The sequence below is a fragment of the Helianthus annuus genome, chromosome 11 (genome assembly GCF_002127325.2).
Source record: "Helianthus annuus cultivar XRQ/B chromosome 11, HanXRQr2.0-SUNRISE, whole genome shotgun sequence".
In the NCBI taxonomy this organism is placed as follows: domain Eukaryota; kingdom Viridiplantae; phylum Streptophyta; class Magnoliopsida; order Asterales; family Asteraceae; genus Helianthus; species Helianthus annuus.
In genome coordinates this window covers 104,186,089-104,212,546 of record NC_035443.2, presented here as the reverse complement: position 1 = coordinate 104,212,546, position 26,458 = coordinate 104,186,089, and the positions used below count along the sequence as shown (strand labels likewise).

The following is a 26,458-nucleotide window of genomic DNA, read 5'->3' as shown; positions in this document are numbered from 1 at the left end:
ATCTGAATCTACACGTGAACATGAAAAGGACAGCATTACGACTCGCAACCACGGCGTGATGACTCGCAACCACACGGTTGCGACTCGTAACCATAGCATGACAACTCGAAACCACAACGGTTGCGACTCGTAACCATAGCATGACAACTCGAAACCACAGCGGTTGCGACTCGTAACCATAGCATGACAACTCGAAACCACAGCGGTTGCGACTCGTAACCATAGCATGACAACTCGAAACCACAGCGGTTGCGACTCGCAACAACAGCGTGACAACCCGAGACCTCCTGGTTGCGACTCGAGACCACCTGGTTGCGACTGGGCTGTCCACTTTGGTTATTGGGCCATAATGTGCGTAACATGGGCTACCGGTTGACTGGACTATGTGTTGCTGTTTGACTGTGTAAATATTAGGGCCGGCCCAATAACCCACCGTCTAATTGCATGCATGCAACGTGTTAGTTATGTGTAGATTTTACGTGATTGCTTGTACACCAAACCTGACCTATACCGGTAACCATGCTAGGACGTGGTGACCAACGTGTTTGACAAGTAACCAAATCTGCCGATCAACCCAAGGTGAGTTCACACACTAAAAGCATGCGTCCCGCGGAGGGACACGAACAAACTACCAACTTTGGGAAAAACACTTTTGACCCATTATTCCGGGGGAAAACAGAATGGGTAATTTCTATCTCCGGGGGAGATACGTTTGGATATTATTTATAAATCACAACTAGCCATGCTAAACGAAACTCTATCACTTTAAGTCCCTGCTTACAGTACCGATTAATCGCCGGGGGCGAACGGGTTATTAGTTGATAGCGCTATTAGGTTTGACAACCTCACACCGTGACCGGGGGGATCGGGCGTGAACTAGTAGACCTTGCAACATGGTCAATGACGATAGACATTGACTCGGGGCACGAAAGCACAACAACTTTCCGTCAACAGTTTCGGTATCTACAGTTTAGTGAGCTTACAGATGGGGTAGCTCCCCACAACGTGATTATAAATGCTTTATCTAAACAACTTAAGTTTTTGGTAAACTAAAACTGGACAACTAGTGAACTCACTCAGCATTATTGTTGACCCCTTACTGCATGCTTTGCAGGTAACCAGTGACCCAGGAGCTGCTGCTTGGGGATGTGTAGTGTTCGTCAAAAACCCGTGTGTTGGGTTTAGCTATCTTGAACTAAGAACTATCTTTAAAACTACTTTGGTTTATGCTTCCGCTATTTTGTTAAACTAATCATCGAACTTAAACTGAAATGTTGCTAACTACTTTGGATAGTAAATGTTTCTAATATTAAATCAATGCTCAGTATGATTAGTGGCTGGATCCTGGTCAGTCACGCCTCCAAGCGGTGGTATTCCGCATGTGGATTTTGGGGGTGTGACAGATTGGTATCAGAGCCATTGGTTATAGTGAACTTGGTTTTAAAAAGGGGAAAATCTTTTTGGGAAAAACCCGACTATAACCTGTGACTCGCAACGACACTACACTCCAAGTGCAGGGCTCGACACATTTGACCTCATAGCTCGGACCAGTGTTTACTTGTTTGCTTACCTTATGTTTCCTGTTTTACTATACGTACTAGTGTGCCTAATTAGATAGACACACCTCTCTCTTCTATCTCATTCTCGCTACATTACGACACCACACTCATACTGTGTTTTCTGGTTATGAAGACAATGAGTGGACGTGGAAGAGGAAACATCAACATGACTCAGGCTCAATTCACTAACCTGCTTAACACGGTGGCTGCAGCTTTCGCAGCTCACCCTGGAGGTAAACTCGATATCCTAGGATGTTTAGATCCTACCGCCACATCGCCTTTTATCCCTAAATCTATACGCTTCGCTTCTCACGAACAGGTCAGCATGCACCTGCGCAACCACCCGTGTGTACTTTCAAAACTTTCATGGATTGCAAGCCTCTCCCTTTCAACGGCACTGAGGGTGCCATAGGCCTTCTGCACTGGATTGAGAAAGTTGAAGCTGTCTTTGCTGTCTGCGAGTGTCCCCCTGCGAATTGGGTAAAGTTTGCTACTGCTACACTTGAAGGAAACGCGCTCTCTTGGTGGAAGGCGCAAATTCAGATGTTTGGGTTAGAAACTGCTAATGCTACTGCATGGGAGGATTTCAAGGACATGATTAAGGAGGAGTACTGTCACCGGGATGACATCCACAAACTTGAGAACGAGTACTATGCGCTTAAGATGGTTGGGTCAGAGATTGAAACCTACACCAAGCTGTCCAATGACTATGCTGCCCTTTGTCCCAACATGTCTCGACCCATGTATCGAAGAATCGAGTTGTACGTCAAGGGTTTGGCTCCAGAAATTCGAAGCCATGTAACTTCAGCCAACCTCACTACCATTCAGCCGATCGTTCGACTTGCTCACAAACTTACTGATCAGGCCGTAGAAGAGGGCAGGTTGCCCAAAAGGATCAGTGCCACTGTTGGAACTTCTAGTGACAACAAGCGTAAGTGGGAAGGAAATCAAAGCAAGGATGCTAACCCCACTCAGGCCCCAGCTCAGCAAAGGAAAACTGAAAACAACAAGGGCACTCAACAACAGGGTGGCTATCGCGGCAACCACCCCAAGTGCAACAAGTGCAATCGACATCACAGCGGGCCTTGTGGGAAAAGTCAGTGTCAGCGATGTAACAAAATGGGGCATGAGGCCAAGGACTGTAGGAGTCCACGTCCCGTGGGGCAGAACCAGCAGCAACAACAACACGGGAACGCTAAGGGTTGTTTCCAGTGTGGAGCTGAGGGGCACTATAAGAAGAATTGTCCTGAACTGAACCAGAACCGCAACAACAATCAGGGAGCTGGAAACAACGATCAGAACAACAATGCTGGGAATGGTGCTAGAGGAAGGGCTTTTGTGATTGGAGCTGGAGAAGCAAGGAATGACCCCAATGTCGTGGCGGGTAAGTTCCTACTCGATGATCGTTATGTTTCTGTATTATTTGATTCTGGAGCCGATGCTAGTTATGTGTCCCTACGTATTAGTAAGAAGCTTAAGCGTCCGCTTTCGTTACTAAGTTCTCCTCATATCGTCGAGTTAGCTAATGGTAGGAACATCGAGGCCTCACATGTTATCAAAGGCTGCAAACTAGAGTTGTCTGGTCAGACATTTAGTATCGATCTTTTCCCTGTTACACTTGGAAGCTTCGACGTCGTTATCGGTATGGATTGGTTATCCAAGCATCGCGCTGAGATCCTCTGTCAGGAGAAAGCAGTCCGTATTCCCCGCCGCTCTGGCAAACCTCTTATTGTACAAGGTGGCAAAGGCGGAGAAATCTCCGACGTTATCTCGTTCTTGAAGGCCCAGAAGTGTTTACGAAAAGGGCACACCGCTATCTTAGCACTTGTCACCAACACGCAGGAAAAGGAAAAGAGGATTGAAGATTTTCCGGTAGTGCGTGACTACCCCGAGGTATTTCCTGAGGAATTACCTGGACTCCCTCCCCACCGTCAGGTCGAATTCCAAATCGAGCTAGCTCCCGGAGCAGCGCCAATAGCTCGTGCACCTTATCGACTAGCCCCCGCAGAATTGAAGGAACTCTCTACTCAACTACAGGAACTATTGGATAAAGGGTTTATCCGCCCTAGTTCGTCACCCTGGGGAGCACCGGTACTCTTTGTTAAGAAGAAGGATGGCACGTTCCGAATGTGCATCGACTATCGTGAGCTGAACAAGGTTACCATCAAGAATCGTTACCCTCTCCCGCAAATCGACGACCTATTCGATCAGTTGCAAGGATCGAGCTACTACTCTAAGATTGACCTGCGATCAGGTTATCATCAGCTAAGGGTCCGTAATGAAGACATCTCCAAAACTGCATTCAGAACTCGTTATGGTCATTATGAATTCCTTGTTATGCCCTTTGGAATGACCAACGCGCCCGCAGTATTCATGGATCTCATGAACCGAGTGTGCAAACCTTACCTTGACAAATTTGTGATCGTGTTTATAGACGACATTCTGATCTACTCAAAAAGTCAAGAAGAGCATGAACAGCACCTACAGGGCCGGCTCTGGGCCCGGCAAACCCGTGCCGACGCCCGAGGCCCAAAATTTAAAAGGGCCCGAAAAATCTTTATAAGCTTCTATATATTTATTAAATTATATATTTAGTATTTATTTATCCATTTATTATGTAAAAAACTATTGGTTGTGTAGTGGTAAAAAACATCTCAAAATAACATAAAAGTCTCAAGTTCAAGTCTTTGCTCCACCACTAAGTTTTTATTTTTGTAATTCATTTACGCTTTACCATAATTTTGGGCCCAATTCTTTTTGTCGCCCGAGGCCTAAATTTTTTCAAAAGTTTTCGGGGACGGCTCTGAGCACCTACGCCTTATCCTCGAACTCCTTCGCAATGAGCAACTGTATGCCAAGTTCTCGAAATGCGACTTCTGGCTTCGAGAATGTTACACCCCCAAAATCCACCTGCGGAGTATCACCGCTTGGGAGCGTGACTGACCAGGATCAAGCCACCAATCATATTGAACATGTAATTAATGTCAAGTATAATAAATGTAAACAAACCATTCAATACGATTGATGTTTCAACAAAACGTAATTTAAGTTGCGGAAGCATAGTAAATAATCCAACAATAGTTAATAGTTTTAAATGTCATAATAGTTCAACGTAGAAACCACGATCCTTGTCCACAACGACCCGCTTCTCCAGTGCAAGCTCCAAGTACCTAACGATCTGCAAGGCATGTAACAGAATGATCAACAAACTAGTTGAGCGAGTTCACAGTAAGTAAATGCGTAACAGTAAGTAACGGGTGGCTCTACAGGGCCAATAGTAAGTTATACAAGTGGGGGCTTCCCATGTTATGTGACCACTAGACTATTCGAATTATCCCTGTTCTTCGTCCGAGAACAGAAGCGCGTATAGCGTAATTGAAAATATGACCACGTAGGTGTTATCCCAACCTACGGAAGAAGTAAGTAATGCGTACACGTAGGTTTTACGTGCGTATCCTTTGTATCGAGGATAGTAATGGCATATGACCACGTAGGTGTTATCCAACCTACGGAACCACGTAGGTGTTATCCCAACCTACGGAACCGTCCTGACATCCGAGGACTATGATAGGTGATAGTCTAGGAAAAGCTTTTGTACGTTATTAGTCAATTGAAACCTTTAACCCATTCCCACGACCCGGGAATCCCATGCCTTAGTAGGAGTGTGAACTCACCTTGGTTTGCTCGGTATGCTGGGTTATGCACTCACAAGTAATCAGTCAAGTCCTATTGTGTGCACGTGTAATAAATCAGTTTATATTCACTAATTCCATCGCAAGCATATACAATCACAGTAGCGTAAGTCTAGCAATTACGAATAATATAAGACACGTATTCCTGTTCATTTAAGTCATGCGCATCAACTATGAGTTGTTAATGATTCTTGTCAACTTTTAACAGAATTTAGCCAATTTATTGAGCAGGTTAATCCATCGGCGAAACGCCCCCTGTTTCGCCGTGACCCCTCTCCGACGAAACACTACTGTTTCGCCAAGGTTGTTTCGTCGTACTGGGTCTTGGCGAAACACCTTTGTTTCACTCAGACGGTTTCGTCAACCATTGCCATTTTCAGTAATCACATAAGATACCTTTATATATTTTCGACATAAACAAATTAAATTCCGGCAAGCTAATTAAATCTGGAATAATCCTATTGTCTTTCGTGCACAAATTTAGCTGGTGGACCAGTATCTATCTTCCCAATTGACATAAATTTTTGTTCAGTCTAAACACAACAGCAACAATATTATTCCTAACATGATTCGGTTGGTAGAATATGCATTAGTGTGCCGGTTCAAACAACCAATGGTCTTCAACTGACCGCCAATCTCCACCAATCGGATTTGGCTCAAGAATTATTATTTTTTTTTTTTATCATGCAAGACAACCAATGACACAATGCATACCTTAAACTTTCCCCCAAGCCTTATTGGACCAATATACTTAACAAGTTATTCATTGGACCCCCCCATATTACTCATAATAACAGTCAACGGCACATGGCCTAGTTGTTGGATAGCATCATCATCATGCTGACAATTATCATATCAATGTATTTACGAAAACACATGTAATTTATCATATCAATGAATTTACGAAAAGACATGTAATTTATCATATCAATGTGGCCGACAATTACCTAGTGTTGCCATGTTTCTACTGGACCGAACTAATCTGCTAGAAATGCATCAACACATGCTAATTCAAGTATTCACGTGAGTCATGTATTTATTTACTAAAACAATATCGATTTACTGCATTATCTTAGTCAACACACAATATGGCTCAATAGGAATAAAATAAGCAATGATAATACTGACCGATCAAGTTATAATAAATAGCAATGAAAGATCCAAATGATTTGAATGATGATGCTAGTTATCGTCGGTTGCAGGGAAGGACGAATGATAGGGTTTGCCGAATGATAATACTGATGCTAGGGTTTGCCGAATGATAGTTTCTCGCGTAAAGATTCTATCAAAACTATATCTAAACGTTACTTGGGCCAAGCCCACTCCTGTTTTGGCCGGCTTCTAATTGGACGAAAACAAAACACTAGTGTGTTTTCGGCTAAGTGAAATCTCGTGGGGTAGGGTATTCGGCCAAGGTTCCCACATTGTTAACAATTATTCCATCATCTTATTAATGCAACATGGATAATATATACACACATAATTTACACATCACAAATACAATTATATCGCACATCAAATATAACGTGTCAATCATAATACAATTTAATGTATTACAAACGTATACAGTTGTGAAACAAACAAGCCGTGTCAACAAACAGTCTAACCAATTAACGTGCGATAGTGCAAAGACAGAATCTTGGAAACTCGAGTTGTCACATTATCCCCAACTTAAAAGAAATTTCGTCCCGAAATTTGGTACGCACTCACTGAGGAAGCTAGGTAAGTTACATCGTTCACTGGTTTTCCTGGGGTGTCACATCATCCCCCCGTTGATTTGGAATTTCGTCCCGAAATTCGGTAGTAGTAGCTTCAGCCTCAGAAGTGGATGCATTGGTTTCGAATAGCTGGGGGTACTTTTCTTTCATCTGGTCTTCGCGTTCCCAGGTATACTCTGGGCCACGCTGGGAGTTCCAACGAACTCGAACAAGAGGGATTCTCTTGTGTTTGAGGACCTTAACATCCCGGTCCGTGATTTCAACTGGTTCCTCGACGAATTGCAACCGCTCGTCGATAGTGAGTTCCTTAAAAGGAACTATAAGGGTCTCATCTGATAGGCATTTCTTCAGATTCGACACGTGAAATACATTGTGAACTGCACCGAGTTCAGGAGGTAGGTTTAATCTGTAGGCTACTTTGCCAATCTTTTCTAAGATTTCGAATGGTCCGACGTACCGCGGATTCAGTTTGCCTCGTTTACCAAAACGAACCACACCCTTCCAGGGTGAGACTTTTAGTAAAACCCGGTCCCCGACCTCAAATTCCAATGGCTTTCTACGCTTGTCCGCGTAGGCTTTCTGACGGTCGCGTGCTGCCGCCATGCGTTGTCGTATCTGTGCTATCTTTTCTGTGGCGTCCACTACAATCTCTGGACCCGTAATCTGACTATCCCCCACCTCTGCCCAACAGAGAGGTGACCGGCATTTACGTCCGTACAATGCCTCGAATGGAGCGGCTTGAATGCTGGTATGGTAACTGTTATTGTACGAAAACTCCACCAAAGGGAGGTGTTTTTCCCAGCCGTTGCCGAAATCGATAACGCATGCCCTAAGCATGTCTTCAAGTGTTTGAATCGTTCGCTCAGACTGCCCATCCGTCTGAGGATGATATGTCGTGCTCATGTCTAAACGTGAGCCGAAAGATTTATGCATTGCTTGCCATAGCTCTGACGTGAATCGTGCATCGCGATCCGAAATAATAGAGGTGGGCACTCCGTGCCTCGAAACAACTTCTTTCAAGTAGATGTCTGCTAAGGTAGAAAACTTATCCGTTTCTTTGATAGCCAAGAAGTGAGCAGACTTTGTGAGTCGATCAACGATTACCCAAATAGTGTCATTCCCACGCTGGGATCTAGGTAAGCCCGTAACGAAATCCATGGAAATTTCTTCCCATTTCCACTGTGGTATCTTGGGTTGTTGAAGTAGGCCTGCTGGTTTCTGATATTCAACCTTGACTCTCGCACAGGTTAAGCATTTTCCAACGTACGTAGCGATGTGAGCCTTCATACTAGGCCACCAATAAGTAGTGCTGATGTCGTGGTACATTTTATCCGACCCTGGATGTACCGAATAGCGAGACTTGTGAGCTTCATCCATTACAAGTTCGCGTAAACCGCCATAAAGTGGGACCCAAATACGCCCCGTTACATAGTAGGCGCCGTCTTCCTTTTGTTCCATGCGTTGCCTTGAGCCGCGTAAGGCTTCAGCTTTGACGTTTTCGGGTTTCAGTGCTTCTAACTGAGCAGCTCGTATCTGTGCAGGAAGACTGGACTGAATGGTAAGCTGTAGCGCTCGCACGCGCTTAGGTAGAGTGTCTTTCCGACTGAGGGCATCAGCCACAACATTGGCCTTGCCTGGATGATACTTGATGGCGCATTCATAGTCGTTCAGAAGTTCAACCCATCTCCGTTGACGCATATTCAAATCCTTTTGCTTAAGAATATGCTCGAGACTCCTGTGATCGGTGTAAATCGTGCACCTGGTACCGTACAGGTAGTGTCGCCATATCTTAAGCGCGAAAACAACAGCTCCCAGCTCTAGATCATGCGTCGTATAGTTCCGTTCATGAACCTTGAGTTGCCGCGAAGCGTAGGCAATCACTTTATCCCGCTGCATCAATACACAACCAAGCCCCTGTATCGATGCGTCGCAATAAACCACGAAGTCATCTGTGCCCTCTGGCAATGAGAGAATAGGTGCGCTGCAAAGCCTATCCTTTAAGTACTGAAAAGCGGTCTCTTGCGTATTACCCCATCTGTAAACGACACCTTTCTGTGTTAACATAGTAAGTGGTTGCGCGATCTTTGAGAAGTCTTTAATAAATCGCCTGTAGTAACCCGCCAAACCCAAGAATTGGCGTATTTCTGTCGGTGTACGTGGTGCTGGCCAGTTTCTGATCGAATCAACCTTGGATGGATCGACATGAATCCCATCCTTGTTTACCACATGGCCTAAGAAGTGGACTTCACGAAGCCAGAAGTCGCATTTTGAAAACTTTGCATACAGTTGTTCCTTTCGAAGAAGTTCCAAGATAAGGCGTAAGTGCTGCTCGTGCTCCTCCTGACTCTTGGAGTAGATCAAAATGTCGTCGATGAAAACAATGACGAACTTGTCAAGATAAGGTTTGCACACCCTGTTCATAAGATCCATGAAGACTGCAGGCGCGTTCGTAAGCCCGAATGGCATGACAAGAAACTCGTAATGACCGTAGCGAGTTCTGAAAGCGGTTTTGGAGACGTCCTCATCCCGGACTCTCAGCTGATGATACCCTGACCTTAAATCAATCTTGGAATAGTAACACGACCCTTGCAACTGGTCGAATAGGTCATCTATGCGCGGAAGAGGATAACGGTTCTTCACCGTCACCTTATTGAGTTCGCGGTAGTCGATGCACATCCTGAACGTACCGTCTTTCTTCTTCACAAATAACACTGGAGCTCCCCAAGGCGAAGAGCTTGGACGAATAAAGCCCTTTTCCAAGAGCTCTTGTAGCTGCTTCGACAGTTCTTCCAGTTCGGTTGGAGCTAAACGATACGGTGCGCGGGCTATTGGTGCTGCTCCAGGAGCTAACTCAATCTGAAACTCGACTTGACGATGAGGAGGTAAACCAGGTAAATCTTCAGGAAACACTTGAGGAAAATCACGCACAACTGGTATATCCTCCAGCTTCTTTTCCTTTGCTGATGCGTCAGTGACAAGTGCCAGAATGGCAGTATGTCCCTTTCGTAAACATTTCTGCGCCTTTAAGAAAGAGATGATGCCAACCACAGCACCACTCTTGTCACCTTGTACTTCGAGAGGTTCTTGACGGGAGCGAGGAATACGAATAACTTTTTCTTTGCATAAGATCTCCGCGTGATGTTGGGATAACCAATCCATACCGATGACGACGTCGAAACTACCCAAAACTATGGGTATGAGATCAATCGAGAAAGTCTGACCCGCTAGAACAATACTACAACCCTTGACTACATGCGCGGCCTCTACACTCTTACCATTTGCTAGTTCTACGACGTGTTTGGTGTCTAGGGGTGTTGGTGTACGTTTTAATAATTTACTCATTTTCAATGACATATAGCTTGTATCAGCACCCGAATCAAATAAGACAGTAACATAAATATCGTCGAGAAGAAACTTACCCATAACCACATTGGGATCATTCACTGCATCTCCTCGACCCAACACAAAAGCACGACCACGAGCTTCATTGCCGTTGTTGTTGTTGTTTCCCCCGTTGTTGTTGTTACCATTACCCTGATTGTTGTTATGATTGTTGTTGTTCTGGTTCCTGTTTAGCTGAGGGCAATGTCTCTTGATGTGACCTTCAGCACCACAATTATAGCACCCCTTGTTGCCCTGTTGCTGATTCTGCTGTGCTGGTAGCTGCTGCTGGTTCTGGTTCGCAGGTCGAGCGCTTCTACAATCTTTGGCCTCGTGACCCATCTTGAGGCATCTTTGACAACGAACCTTATTACACTGGCCACTGTGATGTTTGTTGCAGGTGTTACACTTTGGAAGGTTTCCTCGATACCCTCCCTGTCTGTGGCTGCCTGAGGAGTGCTGACTGGGACTCTGGTAACTGTCTGTCTTTCGTTGCTGAGCTTGTGACTGTACTGAAGCTGACCCCTTGCTAGAATCCCCATCCCATTTTCTCTTACTTTCACTGGGAGTAGCAAGTGTAGTAGAAGCAGTAGCGGTAGCAGTAGCACTGACACGCTTAGGCAGTTTATTCTGTTCCACTGCCTGATCGGTGATGCGATGAGCGAGACGCTGGATTTCCTGGATGTTGTTGAGGTTAGCCGAGGTAACGTGGCTCTGTATTTCTGGTGCCAAACCTTTGAGATACAACTCAATACGCTTGTATGGAGGGTCCACCATAGTTGGACATAACACAGCCAACTCATTTGATCTCTTGGTGTAAGCTTCGATTTCCGAACCAACCATTTTCAAGTTATACAACTCGTCCTCCAACTTGTGAATGTCTTCTCTAGTGCAGTATTCCCTCTTGATCAGTTCTTTGAATTCATTCCAGGGTGTGGCGTTAGCAGCTGCCAACCCTAAGATCTGCACTTGTGCGTTCCACCAAGTGAGCGCAATCCCTTCAAGTGTGCCAGTGGCGAACTTCACCCTGCGAGCCTCAGGGCATTCACACATTTCAAAAACCGACTCGAGCTTTTCGAACCAATGGAGGAGTCCAACTGCTCCCTCCGTGCCACTGAACGTGTTAGGACGACAATCCATGAAATTCTTGAAGGTGCACACAGGTTGTTGCTGAGCGGGTTGACCTATTGTGTACGAATAGGGCAAAGTTAAATACGAGAATTAATGTAGGATCTAAAGATCCTAGTGTCTATACTGCAGGGTATACTACCTGCTTGAGCGGCTGCAACTGCCGCAGCAATGAGAGCCTCTAGCTGGGCTTGAGTCATGTTAATTGGTGCGGCCATTGATCTTCACATCAAAGGCAACATAAGTGAGAAAAGTTCGCGAATAGTGCGATGACAGAAGAGTGTAAGCACGTAAGTGTTCTCAAGCAATAACAAGTAGTGAGCAAAGTAATGTAAGCATACTACGAGCAAAGTTCTATGCAGTTCTAGTAAGCAGGTAACAAACATAAACCTTATTACCTAGGATGTCGAGTCTTGCACGTGGAGCGAAGCGTCGTTGTGGATCGTTGAGAGCACTGTTCTGGTTATAGTCTGGTTTTAATAAAAACGTTTTTCCATATTAAAACCAAGTTCTCTATAACCAATGGCTCTGATACCAATCTGTCACACCCCCAAAATCCACCTGCGGAGTATCACCGCTTGGGAGCGTGACTGACCAGGATCAAGCCACCAATCATATTGAACATGTAATTAATGTCAAGTATAATAAATGTAAACAAACCATTCAATACGATTGATGTTTCAATAAAACGTAATTTAAGTTGCGGAAGCATAGTAAATAATCCAACAATAGTTAATAGTTTTAAATGTCATAATAGTTCAACGTAGAAACCACGATCCTTGTCCACAACGACCCGCTTCTCCAGTGCAAGCTCCAAGTACCTAACGATCTGCAAGGCATGTAACAGAATGATCAACAAACTAGTTGAGCGAGTTCACAGTAAGTAAATGCGTAACAGTAAGTAACGGGTGGCTCTACAGGGCCAATAGTAAGTTATACAAGTGGGGGCTTCCCATGTTATGTGACCACTAGACTATTCGAATTATCCCTGTTCTTCGTCCGAGAACAGAAGCGCGTATAGCGTAATTGAAAATATGACCACGTAGGTGTTATCCCAACCTACGGAAGAAGTAAGTAATGCGTACACGTAGGTTTTACGTGCGTATCCTTTGTATCGAGGATAGTAATGGCATATGACCACGTAGGTGTTATCCAACCTACGGAACCACGTAGGTGTTATCCCAACCTACGGAACCGTCCTGACATCCGAGGACTATGATAGGTGATAGTCTAGGAAAAGCTTTTGTACGTTATTAGTCAATTGAAACCTTTAACCCATTCCCACGACCCGGGAATCCCATGCCTTAGTAGGAGTGTGAACTCACCTTGGTTTGCTCGGTATGCTGGGTTATGCACTCACAAGTAATCAGTCAAGTCCTATTGTGTGCACGTGTAATAAATCAGTTTATATTCACTAATTCCATCGCAAGCATATACAATCACAGTAGCGTAAGTCTAGCAATTACGAATAATATAAGACACGTATTCCTGTTCATTTAAGTCATGCGCATCAACTATGAGTTGTTAATGATTCTTGTCAACTTTTAACAGAATTTAGCCAATTTATTGAGCAGGTTAATCCATCGGCGAAACGCCCCCTGTTTCGCCGTGACCCCTCTCCGACGAAACACTACTGTTTCGCCAAGGTTGTTTCGTCGTACTGGGTCTTGGCGAAACACCTTTGTTTCACTCAGACGGTTTCGTCAACCATTGCCATTTTCAGTAATCACATAAGATACCTTTATATATTTTCGACATAAACAAATTAAATTCCGGCAAGCTAATTAAATCTGGAATAATCCTATTGTCTTTCGTGCACAAATTTAGCTGGTGGACCAGTATCTATCTTCCCAATTGACATAAATTTTTGTTCAGTCTAAACACAACAGCAACAATATTATTCCTAACATGATTCGGTTGGTAGAATATGCATTAGTGTGCCGGTTCAAACAACCAATGGTCTTCAACTGACCGCCAATCTCCACCAATCGGATTTGGCTCAAGAATTATTATTTTTTTTTTTTATCATGCAAGACAACCAATGACACAATGCATACCTTAAACTTTCCCCCAAGCCTTATTGGACCAATATACTTAACAAGTTATTCATTGGACCCCCCCATATTACTCATAATAACAGTCAACGGCACATGGCCTAGTTGTTGGATAGCATCATCATCATGCTGACAATTATCATATCAATGTATTTACGAAAACACATATAATTTATCATATCAATGAATTTACGAAAAGACATGTAATTTATCATATCAATGTGGCCGACAATTACCTAGTGTTGCCATGTTTCTACTGGACCGAACTAATCTGCTAGAAATGCATCAACACATGCTAATTCAAGTATTCACGTGAGTCATGTATTTATTTACTAAAACAATATCGATTTACTGCATTATCTTAGTCAACACACAATATGGCTCAATAGGAATAAAATAAGCAATGATAATACTGACCGATCAAGTTATAATAAATAGCAATGAAAGATCCAAATGATTTGAATGATGATGCTAGTTATCGTCGGTTGCAGGGAAGGACGAATGATAGGGTTTGCCGAATGATAATACTGATGCTAGGGTTTGCCGAATGATAGTTTCTCGCGTAAAGATTCTATCAAAACTATATCTAAACGTTACTTGGGCCAAGCCCACTCCTGTTTTGGCCGGCTTCTAATTGGACGAAAACAAAACACTAGTGTGTTTTCGGCTAAGTGAAATCTCGTGGGGTAGGGTATTCGGCCAAGGTTCCCACATTGTTAACAATTATTCCATCATCTTATTAATGCAACATGGATAATATATACACACATAATTTACACATCACAAATACAATTATATCGCACATCAAATATAACGTGTCAATCATAATACAATTTAATGTATTACAAACGTATACAGTTGTGAAACAAACAAGCCGTGTCAACAAACAGTCTAACCAATTAACGTGCGATAGTGCAAAGACAGAATCTTGGAAACTCGAGTTGTCACAGAGAAGTCCATTTCCTTGGGCACGTGGTTAACAAGGATGGAATTCACGTCGACCCTGCAAAGATCGACTCTATAAAGAATTGGCCTACCCCTAAGACTCCGACCGAAGTCCGCCAATTCTTGGGACTAGCGGGATACTATCGAAGATTTATCATGGGATTTTCAAAGATCGCTCAGCCTCTCACGGCTCTTACTCAGAAGGGTATGGTTTATAAATGGGGTGAAGCTCAGGAAACCGCATTTCAGAAACTAAAAGATAATCTCTGTAGTGCTCCTATTCTCTCGCTGCCTGAAGGCACTGACGACTTCGTGGTTTACTGCGATGCATCCATCCATGGGCTCGGTTGTGTGTTAATGCAACGCGACAAAGTTATTGCTTACGCCTCTCGACAACTTAAGACGCACGAAAGGAATTATACTACGCACGACTTGGAACTGGGAGCAGTGATCTTTGCGCTTAAGATATGGAGACATTACCTGTACGGTACCAAGTGCACCATTTACACCGATCACAGGAGTCTCGAGCATATCTTCAAGCAAAAGGAATTAAACATGCGACAACGTCGATGGGTCGAACTCCTGAATGATTATGAATGCGCCATCAAGTACCATCCGGGCAAGGCCAATGTCGTGGCAGACGCCCTCAGCCGAAAAGACACTACGCCCAAGCGCGTGCGAGCATTACAACTTACCATCCAGTCTAATCTCCCTACCCAGATTCGGAATGCTCAGACTGAAGCTCTGAAACCGGAAAACGTCAGGGCTGAGTCCCTGCGAGGATCGAGACAACGACTAGAGCAAAAAGAAGACGGCGCTTACTATGTGGCAGGGCGCATTTGGGTCCCACTTTACGGAGATCTACGAGAGCTTGTGATGGACGAAGCCCATAAGTCCCGTTATTCAGTACATCCTGGTTCAGATAAGATGTACCACGACTTAAGGACCACTTACTGGTGGCCTGGCATGAAAGCCCACATAGCAGCTTACGTTAGCAAATGTTTGACCTGCGCAAGAGTCAAGACTGAGTATCAGAAACCAGCAGGCCTACTCCAGCAACCGGAAATCCCGAAGTGGAAATGGGAGCAAATTTCCATGGATTTTGTTACGGGGCTACCAAGATCCCAACGCGGAAATGATACTATTTGGGTGATAGTAGATCGATTGACTAAGTCTGCACACTTTCTGGCCATTAAGGAAACAGACAAGTTTTCTACCTTGGCAGAAATCTATTTAAAGGAAGTAGTCTCGAGACACGGGGTGCCAACTTCTATTATTTCCGACCGAGACGCTCGTTTTACTTCCGAGTTGTGGCAAGCTATGCACAAATCCTTTGGCTCACGCTTGGACATGAGCACCGCTTATCACCCACAGACGGATGGGCAGTCTGAACGCACCATCCAAACCCTGGAAGACATGCTTAGGGCATGTGTGATCGATTTTGGCAAGAACTGGGAGAAGCATCTACCGCTAGTAGAATTCTCCTACAACAACAGCTACCACACTAGTATTCAGGCGGCACCTTTTGAGGCATTGTACGGTCGTAAATGCCGATCACCTCTTTGCTGGGCGGAAGTCGGTGACAGTCAACTCACAGGCCCAGAACTGGTGGTAGACACAACGGAAAAGATTGCCCAGATCAGGCAACGCATGGCGGCAGCTCGTGACCGTCAGAAAAGCTACGCTGATAAGCGTAGGAAACCGCTAGAATTCCAGGTCGGGGACCGGGTTCTACTTAAAGTTTCACCCTGGAAGGGTGTGGTTCGTTTCGGTAAACGGGGCAAGCTGAATCCGCGATATGTTGGACCATTCGAAATTACCGAGAAAATCGGTAAGGTTGCTTATAGATTGAACCTGCCTGCAGAGCTGAGTGCAGTGCACAATGTTTTTCACGTGTCTAATCTGAAGAAGTGTCTGTCAGATGAAACACTCATAGTTCCTTTCAAGGAACTCACTATTGATGAACAGCTACACTTTACTGAGGAACCGATTGAGATCACGGATCGAGAGATCAAAACCCTCAAACGTAGCCAAATACCTCTCGTGCGAGTTCGTTGGAACTCACGGCGTGGCCCAGAGTTTACCTGGGAGCGGGAAGACCAGATGAAGTCCAAGTATCCCCAGTTGTTCCCAAACGAAAACCCCAGCACTGAAGCTACAACCGAATTTCGGGACGAAATTTCAAACTAACGGGGGGATGATGTGACACCCCGCTGAAACACTCTAGCTTGACAGTGGCTGCTTTAACTTTCGGGACGAAAGTTCTTAAAACTTGGGGATAATGTGACACTCTAGGTTTTTCCGAACGAACATCTTGTAATATCTTTGTGTATATATATGTTATTAAATGAAAACGTGATCCTTTTTGCATTATATGTGTTGTATGTATGTATTATATATATATGTATGTGAGTCGAGACCATGACTCGCAACCACTCGGTTGCGAGTGGGCCACTCGGTCTCGAGTGGGCCGTAACCGGTTTGGGCCGAAACCCCTTAGCCTATGTTGAACCTTGTATAAAATCCTAACCTTCCCCACTTTCCTTCATTTTTTTCACAAACATATCCACACACTCCTTCTATTTCTCTCTCACTAGAAAACCCTCTACAACACCACTTTCTCTTCCAACTTTCGGTTCAAGCTTGGAGTCGGATCTCACAAAGGATCTCGGTCAAGAAACTCGGTCAAGATCATCACCACAAGTCGGACATTTCATTCTCTCATTTTCTTCCTTCATTTCGGCACTTTCTTCACAACCGGTTAGTGTTATTATTATGTGCATAGGATTTATGGTTGTTGAATGAACTAGAAAATGCTTGGTTAGTAGTGTTATGCATGACTTTAGGATGATTTGTGAAGTTTGATTATATGTGTAAACCCTTATGTATGAAAGCTTGATAACATGTTTATAATGGCTAAAGAATAGTGGTTTAAGAATGATTAGGGCCAACCGAGTTATGTTTAAAATCACAAAATGTATGTTTTCTTGTTCTTACATGTTGATCTTGTTAAAATATGTGATTTTGGCTCTTAAAAATGCATGATTATGTTAAGATGAAAACCCTAGAAAACTATGAACTTGTGATGAACTTGTTGAATATGGTTTGAAGATTTCAAAAAGGGCAAAGTTTGATCTATTTTTACTAATGGTCAGATTAGGAAAAGTGTTAGTGAAACCTTATTGGCTATTACTTGATTTGGGCCTGATTACATAGTACAAATTGGACTGATGGATCTGAATCTACACGTGAACATGAAAAGGACAGCATTACAACTCGCAACCACGGCGTGATGACTCGCAACCACACGGTTGCGACTCGTAACCATAGCATGACAACTCGAAACCACAACGGTTGCGACTCGTAACCATAGCATGACAACTCGAAACCACAGCGGTTGCGACTCGTAACCATAGCATGACAACTCGAAACCACAGCGGTTGCGACTCGTAACCATAGCATGACAACTCGAAACCACAGCGGTTGCGACTCGCAACAACAGCGTGACAACCCGAGACCTCCTGGTTGCGACTCGAGACCACCTGGTTGCGACTGGGCTGTCCACTTTGGTTATTGGGCCATAATGTGCGTAACATGGGCTACCGGTTGACTGGACTATGTGTTGCTGTTTGACTGTGTAAATATTAGGGCCGGCCCAATAACCCACCGTCTAATTGCATGCATGCAACGTGTTAGTTATGTGTAGATTTTACGTGATTGCTTGTACACCAAACCTGACCTATACCGGTAACCATGCTAGGACGTGGTGACCAACGTGTTTGACAAGTAACCAAATCTGCCGAGCAACCCAAGGTGAGTTCACACACTAAAAGCATGCGTCCCGCGGAGGGACACGAACAAACTACCAACTTTGGGAAAAACACTTTTGACCCATTATTCCGGGGGAAAACAGAATGGGTAATTTCTATCTCCGGGGGAGATACGTTTGGATATTATTTATAAATCACAACTAGCCATGCTAAACGAAACTCTATCACTTTAAGTCCCTGCTTACAGTACCGATTAATCGCCGGGGGCGAACGGGTTATTAGTTGATAGCGCTATTAGGTTTGACAACCTCACACCGTGACCGGGGGGATCGGGCGTGAACTAGTAGACCTTGCAACATGGTCAATGACGATAGACATTGACTCGGGGCACGAAAGCACAACAACTTTCCGTCAACAGTTTCGGTATCTACAGTTTAGTGAGCTTACAGATGGGGTAGCTCCCCACAACGTGATTATAAATGCTTTATCTAAACAACTTAAGTTTTTGGTAAACTAAAACTGGACAACTAGTGAACTCACTCAGCATTATTGTTGACCCCTTACTGCATGCTTTGCAGGTAACCAGTGACCCAGGAGCTGCTGCTTGGGGATGTGTAGTGTTCGTCAAAAACCCGTGTGTTGGGTTTAGCTATCTTGAACTAAGAACTATCTTTAAAACTACTTTGGTTTATGCTTCCGCTGTTTTGTTAAACTAATCATCGAACTTAAACTGAAATGTTGCTAACTACTTTGGATAGTAAATGTTTCTAATATTAAATCAATGCTCAGTATGATTAGTGGCTGGATCCTGGTCAGTCACGCCTCCAAGCGGTGGTATTCCGCATGTGGATTTTGGGGGTGTGACAATTTCTAGCAAGTTTAAGGTTGAACTTGTTGCTTCTAACTACGTATCGTGATCTCATTGACACAATAAAAAGTATCATATTTTTTGTTCGATCAAATTATACCATAGTGTTCTAGCAAGTTTTAGTAAAGTTGAACTTGTTGGTTCTAACTACGTGTCGTGATCTCATTGACACAGTAAAAAATATCATTTTTTTTGGAGTTAACTGTCATTTTCGTCCCTGTGGTTTGGTCACTTTGGTCATTTCAGTCCATTTTTCAAAAATGTGCCATTTTCGTCCCCCACGTTCTGGAAAGGTGCCATTTCAGTCCAAAAATCATAACCCAGTTAAGTCAGTTAGTAAATAAGGACTGATTGTGTAAATTTGTAACATAAAGGACCATTTAAGTAAATATTAACACCACCACCACTAGCCCTGCCACCACCACCACTCCGCTGCCACCACCACCACCACCACCGCCGCCGCCGCCACCACCGCCACCACAGCCCTGCCACCACCACCACTCCGCTGCCACCACCACCACCACCGCCACCACAGCCCTGCCACCACCACCACTCCGCTGCCACCACCACCACCGCCACCGCCACCACAGCCCTGCCACCACCACCACAGCCCTGCCACCACCACCACAGCTCTGCCACCACCGCCACCACAGCCCTGCCACCACCACCACTCCGCTGCCACCACCACTCTCACAGATCGTAAACAACTCCCCACGCTTTGTAATTGTTCAATAAGCATGCCCGACACCACGTGAAATCGGAGTTTTTATAAAAAATTCAAAGTGGAATTAATCCACAGAAGTTTGTCGATTAAGTGTCAAATTGTTGTGTTATTTAGAGTCCCTGAACCCATACGAAATTCTCACACCCTTCAAAATCCTTTACCCCTTCGAAAATACCCTATGTTCATCGTCTGCAAGTCTCGCCGGAATACCCGTCGCCGGAGACTGTCGCCACGCCGTTGCACGCGATACCGGATCGGTTTTAATCACCCAATCGGTATGTTTATACTTGTACAATGTTTCTGCAAGTTTAATTTGAATATTATCCGGTATTGATCGAGAATTAGGCCGTTTGACTTCTGTTGACCGTTTTGGGGAAGACGATGAACAGTAGCATGGTCACCACCGCCGCCGCCGGAACCACCACCATCAACGTCATCATCGTCATCATCTGGGGAAGGCAGCCCCACCGTCGCCGGTTCTCTCTCCCGCCTCGTTATCTCTCTCTCTCTCTCTCTCTCTCTCTCTCTCTCTCTCTCTCTCTCTCTCTCTCTCCGACTTTCTCCCTCTCTCGTCTGATATGATGATGAACCGGCTGTGGTGGCGGTGGTGGCAGGGCTGTGGTGGTGGTGGCAGGGCTGTGGTGGCGGTGGTGGTGGTGGTGGCAGCGGAGTGGTGGTGGTGGCAGGGCTGTGGTGGCGGTGGTGGTGGTGGTGGCAGCGGAGCGGTGGTGGTGGCAGGGCTAGTGGTGGTGGTGTTTAATATTTACTTAAATTGTCCTTTATGTTACAAATTTACACAATCAGTCCTTATTTACTAACTGACTTAACTGGGTTATGATTTTTGGACTGAAATGGCACCTTTCCAGAACGTGGGGGACGAAAATGGCGCATTTTTGAAAAATGGACTGAAATGACCAAAGTGACCAAACCACAGAGACGAAAATGGCAGTTAACTCTATTTTTTTGCTCGATCGAATTATACCATCGTGTTCTAGCAAGTGTAAGGTTGAAATTGTTGCTTCTATCGTGATCTCATTGACACAGTAGAAAATATCATATTTCTTGCTCGATCGAGTTGAACTTGTTGCTTCTATCGTGATCTCATTGACACAGTAGAAAATATCATATTTCTTGCTCGATCAAATTATACCACAGTGTACAAGTAGATATGACATGGGTAGAGTTTAATCTTTTTTAGTTTTTTACCACCATATTTTGACTTTTTAAGTTTTACAAGGCGAGTCCAAAGTACACTAACAAAAACGAAAATAAACTTCTCTAAAAGAGTAAAAGATGATCGCGGTTTAGAAATCATAAACTTTTTCTAAAATCTTTTAGATGTTTTTTTCTAATCCAAATCATAGCTGGAGCAAGTTTACTCAAATACAAGGATACTAACGATCGTTGTGAGTTCAACATCCATCAAAAACCCACTTTTGAAACAAGTTCTAACACACACTAGGCACCCAACACTTTAGTTCCTAATACGAACATGAAGTGTTGAAGACTACTGCAGGAACCTGAAATCAAAACAAAAGAACAGCTTTAACACTTACAAGCTATAGAAAATCAACAACTTATATCTGCTTAGAAGACCGATGCAATGCTTTAGCAAGTTCATCATCGTAGACACTAAAACGCATCCCTAGGGTACCACACTGGATATGCGTACGATCTATTTTCTTCATGACAAGGTTGGCTTCTGCACACAAACTAGAAAACGATGATTGCATTTTAGCCTTGTCTGATGTTGGCAACTTTGTCAGTACACCTTCAATGTGTTGCAACTTTGAAATGATGTCGCAATTCTTTGTTTTCTCAAGCTGACTCCGTGTAGTTAGATCTTCCCAACAATTCTCGATTGGTGCTTTCCCTCGCTCCATATGATCCAAGTTGATGTTAGCTTTATCCTGCTCTAGCATTACCCATAGTTCTGTCATAAGGTGTTGTGCTAGTGATGTGTCCCGCGCTTTAATCTCCTGCAATATTTCCATAATAAGTACTAATCATTTATTCTAAACTTGTACTACCTTACTAATACAGATGGATCACTGGTGGTTCTCTTTAAGAAATAAAAAATTAGCACCAACACATTTTACAGATTTAGTTAGTAGAATCCACCAGGTCTATACATTGAAACTAACTAATAACCATATCAACTGTGTTTTAATGCCTAAACCGGTAATATTTTTTTATTAAATATGCCCTCAATAGATAATAAATTTAGAATCTTGTTTGTTGGATATAATTTGAAATGCTTATGGGTCTAAAGTTCAAACCATCTATTCAAGTGATGAGGATGTTGGGAAAGTGGAACATTTGTGGAGAGGGGATGCTGGATAATGATGATATGTTTGGATTCGGTTAGAGTATAGAGTTTGGGTTTGGTCTTGTATCTAGTATCTAGTCTAGTGGTTTTTATTTGCCTTGTTGGCTAGTTTTAGTTGTTGGTTTGTTTTGGTGTACATAGTTGGGGGGGATGTCCCATCTATGATCTAGTATGGTACGTTTCCATACTACATGTTCTTATTGGTTTTGTGAAATTTATAAAATCACCGGGGTAAACCCTTTACCCAAAAAAAAAGGACATAATTTGAAATATGACAAAACTAGACCAACAGAAAGAATACATCCATTAGAACCGAACCACTGATCAGTTGATCCATCCTGGTTATGTCAAAAACGGAACACTGAATGTAAACTTCGACAATCAAAGTAAAACTACAGAGGAAACAGGTCCTGGAAAATAACACACGGGCAAAAGATCCAACCCCGAACCCCCAATGGAATAACTGAATGTAAACTTCAACAATCTACCTACCTTTCATGATTTACTGACATGCTTTAGGGCCCTATTAATTAATGCGGTTGTAGCAAAAAGAAAAGATCACCCTATCAAGCGTCTCAATTTGGTGAGCAATGGTAGATTATATACCGGATCAAGGTCAGCACGGTGACGTCAAAATAAAATCTAACAAAAGATTCTAATTATTATGCCAATTGCTTACCATAACTTTCTTTATAACCAAGAGCAATATGTATGATGCATGACAAATAACAATAAGATCCTTCATGATGTAATTAATTACCTCATGTGTAACCAGTGTTAATGAGGCACTTGGAGAACCGCCTAGCAAATAGCTTTTGACTTCATTAAACACAACTACTTTCTTTTGTGCCTGCCCCACCAATTGTATGTCCACGGGATGAATCTTTAAACTCCTCAAGTTAGCAAATGGAGAAGGTTGATTTGAGATTAGTTCGACTGAGGAACAGAGAACCTGCAGAAATATTACAAAAGAAAAGTATGCACTAAGAGAAAATTATTAGAAGTATAAAACAAGCATTAATATAAGTACACATACATAGATATATTATATGCAACGTCCTATTTTGGTTAACTGTTTCTTGGCTTTTTAAGGTATAAAACATGATTCCATATTTAGTTTTTTTAGCACCAGAAAACAAGCACATGTCTTTCGAATAAAGAACCAAATACCTCTATAGTTTCCAAGTTAACTGTAAGATATTTGACTCTATGGAACTGCTGAAGTAAACCAACAATAGCACTGATTTCTGTCTTGCAAGGTTTGCGTATACAAAGATCAACCTCCTCCAAAGAGGGTAAACTGTCCGTATAGAATTTCAAAGAATAACCACTTCTATATATAAAGGAGGTAAGATCAGGTGCAGAAAGATGCACCCAATCACAATTTACAATAGTGAGATTCTTGAGTTGAGGTACAACCACATAGAAAAAATTCAACCCCCAGTATCCATTTTCAAACGTGAGATTAGAAAGTTGAGGATGACAAATACTTAAACCATTCGATCCCATTATCTTGCAGCCATCTAAAGTGAGACTCTTCATGTTTGGGCACTTGGAAAAAATATTGTTGTCTTCATCATCTTCATCCTCATCCTCATCTTCATCATCTTCTTCATCTTCATCTTTATACAATGTGACATAACCGAGATGCAATGTCGTTAAGGCTGGAAGCTCCCAAGTTGATGCAACCGAACGATCAACAGAACCGACTAAAGTGAGATGTTTGAGGGACCGAGAACGAAAGAGAGAAAGAGGGAGTTCAATCTTCTTCTCAATCAGGCATGTAACAGTCATATGTTGGACATTGTGGGAGAACGCGTAGTTGAGAATTCGTTTGACAAACGCCAGACTAACCCTTCCATGGAGACTAAGCGTCAAAGATGCCACTTCTATTCGATCATTTCGGCGAGACAATACATTGGTAACTGCTTTGGCGAAATGGGGCAACGAAGGGAAATCCTCACTTAAGAAATTGAGATAAGGCATTGAAGTCCAAATAAATCTCCATCTGGGTGACAAAACACTCGTTTGAACAGCATGTTTGATGCAAACAAAAGACAAGATTTTATGAATAAGATCATCCGGCAAACTGCTTAGTCTATCACCCATTCTCGTCCCACTCATACTTTGATACAGCGCACTGGCCAGTTTCAATACGGTACTACTAATCTCCAATCTTGTTTGCTAAACCAATATCATTGCCATATTACACCCCTTTTTTGGATTCCTAAAGCTGCAATTTTCAGTGGTGAAACAAAAGGATTAATATTTATAAACAATACAACTAGCTATACTTTAAAATTTTCAATATTAAATTAATATTAACCAAGAATGTTACAAGAAGATAGTTTTTTTTTTTTTTTTTTGACAAGCCTTTTGTTATGCTAAACGAAACCAAAAATTTTCATGAAAAATAAAGAAAGAATCCCACTACACATGTGACACTGGAAGTACAAGTTTCCAACAACTTTAGTTTCTAGTCTTAATTTGACCTTCAAAAGTCAAAACCTTCTACCGTAAACTTCTTCGTAAGTTCATCTCGAGTCAAACATGTAGTTTCTTATGTTTATGTGCAGACAAAAAAGCTTACCCTAAAAATAAGGAAAATCAGTTGAAACTGGCAACAATCGTTACAGCACTATTCTTGTTTGCTAAATCTTAATTGAACTTTAAAAATCGGAAAATGGAATACTAACCACAAGATTAGTACTCTAAGCAGTCCCGTGCATTACGAGCAGACAGACAAATTTTACTAGCAGAAACTCAACCTAATAACAAGAAAAATAAAAAAATGATCAGTTCATACTATCGACAATCGACATATGAATATGATAATCATTCTAACAATGAATCAGTAGTTCAACAGTTGAAAGGAAGATGATGAGTGTATGTTGGGCTAGGGTTTGTGAAAAGGTACCTTTTCTCCAAGGAAGATGAAAAGTTAAGCATCGCGCGGATGGTATTACAGGATGTATGTGTATGTCAGCGTGAGAGAATGAATGTGTAGGGAGGATTTTCAATTTATACTATTGCCAAACATACATTAAATGATATCTCTTGTTTTAAATTTTACTTTAAACTAGAGGGTAGGCCCGTGCGATGCACGGCATGACCAACAGTTAGTGTCCTTCATTTTGTGGTGCGTTCGGGAAAAATGTTTATGCATGGATAAAAGGTGATTAGCCAAAAGACAATGTAAGAGAAGCCATACAAAACGTCATAAGAGCTTGTACCATAAGCCAGCCACACAAAACTTAAGGCGTGCATAGCACAGGAAACTTTGTTTGCGGAATGTGTTTAAGAACAAACTTGTATGCCAAGTCTAAAAACATACATTACAGGAAAAAAACTTAAAGGAGTTCATAAAGCTTCCGGTTTATTCAATAATTCACGAAATATTCAGCCGCTAATGCATGCCCATGTAGTCGCCCTTCCCCTTAGTAGTTTCTTGTCTACAACAGGTTTAAGCAAGTAAACATAAGCAACGGCTATGAGTTAGTCAAATCAAATATCTTAACATATGTGCACGCATGACTCTCCATACATGACTAACCCATAAAAATCATTGAGAGAACTCACTACCATATGAAAACCTTAAATCATATTACAATATGCTACAATAAATTAAATAAAACCAGACTAAATTGTAACAGCCTAAAAACTTGAAATGACTATTAAACGAACTTAAACATAGATAAATGAAGGTAAATGAACACACATAAACAAATTTTTAAGTGAACTAACTTATGAGTGTAGCGACTGCAGTATGCACGTAAAGAAACATGAAACAGTAACAAAATAGATTACAACCAGTGTGCCATTATTAACATCATAGATTTCTTATACATAAACTTTAACGCTAAGTAAAAATATCAACAACTACCATGAATATAAACAAAAGGTATTATAAGACCAATAAAGTATAGAAACAAAATGGAAGCGAGCGAAGCAAAGCAGGTTAATTGGGCGAGGGAAGACTCTGTGTACTAACTTGCTTCTTTTATTCGGTAGGTGGGCACTCGTCATGAACCACCTAAGATTTAGAATGCAACAATGAGTGAAAGATATATCGTGTCAAAGTGTACATACCAAAAGCTATTCATCTTATTTGCTTAAAAAATTTATATTGTAGAGTTGGCATAGTATAGCACTATAGCAGTATGATTTGCAACCTTATTGTGATCAAGTGTGAATGAGACCATTGAATGAATAATGGGAGTAGCAACAACAAATTTGTAGATTTGGCCGTCATAGGATGCCATCCTTGCCTTTCACGACCTTTGCTTGATG

General features: G+C 42.7%; 1 protein-coding gene across 1 annotated transcript; it reads right to left on the bottom strand.

Annotated features, from left to right (window-relative positions):
• Nucleotides 1-21,213: 21,213 nt before the first annotated feature.
• Nucleotides 21,214-25,172, bottom strand: LOC110886921 (F-box/LRR-repeat protein At1g55660). Its single transcript, XM_022134809.2, has 5 exons — nt 25,086-25,172; nt 24,865-24,936; nt 23,339-24,401; nt 22,929-23,120; nt 21,214-21,818 (listed from the first exon to the last, which is right to left on the bottom strand). The coding sequence occupies exons 3-5, from the start codon at nt 24,290-24,292 to the stop codon at nt 21,417-21,419; spliced, it is 1,548 nt and encodes a 515-aa protein (XP_021990501.1). The 5' UTR covers nt 24,293-24,401; nt 24,865-24,936; nt 25,086-25,172; the 3' UTR covers nt 21,214-21,416.
• Nucleotides 25,173-26,458: the final 1,286 nt, after the last annotated feature.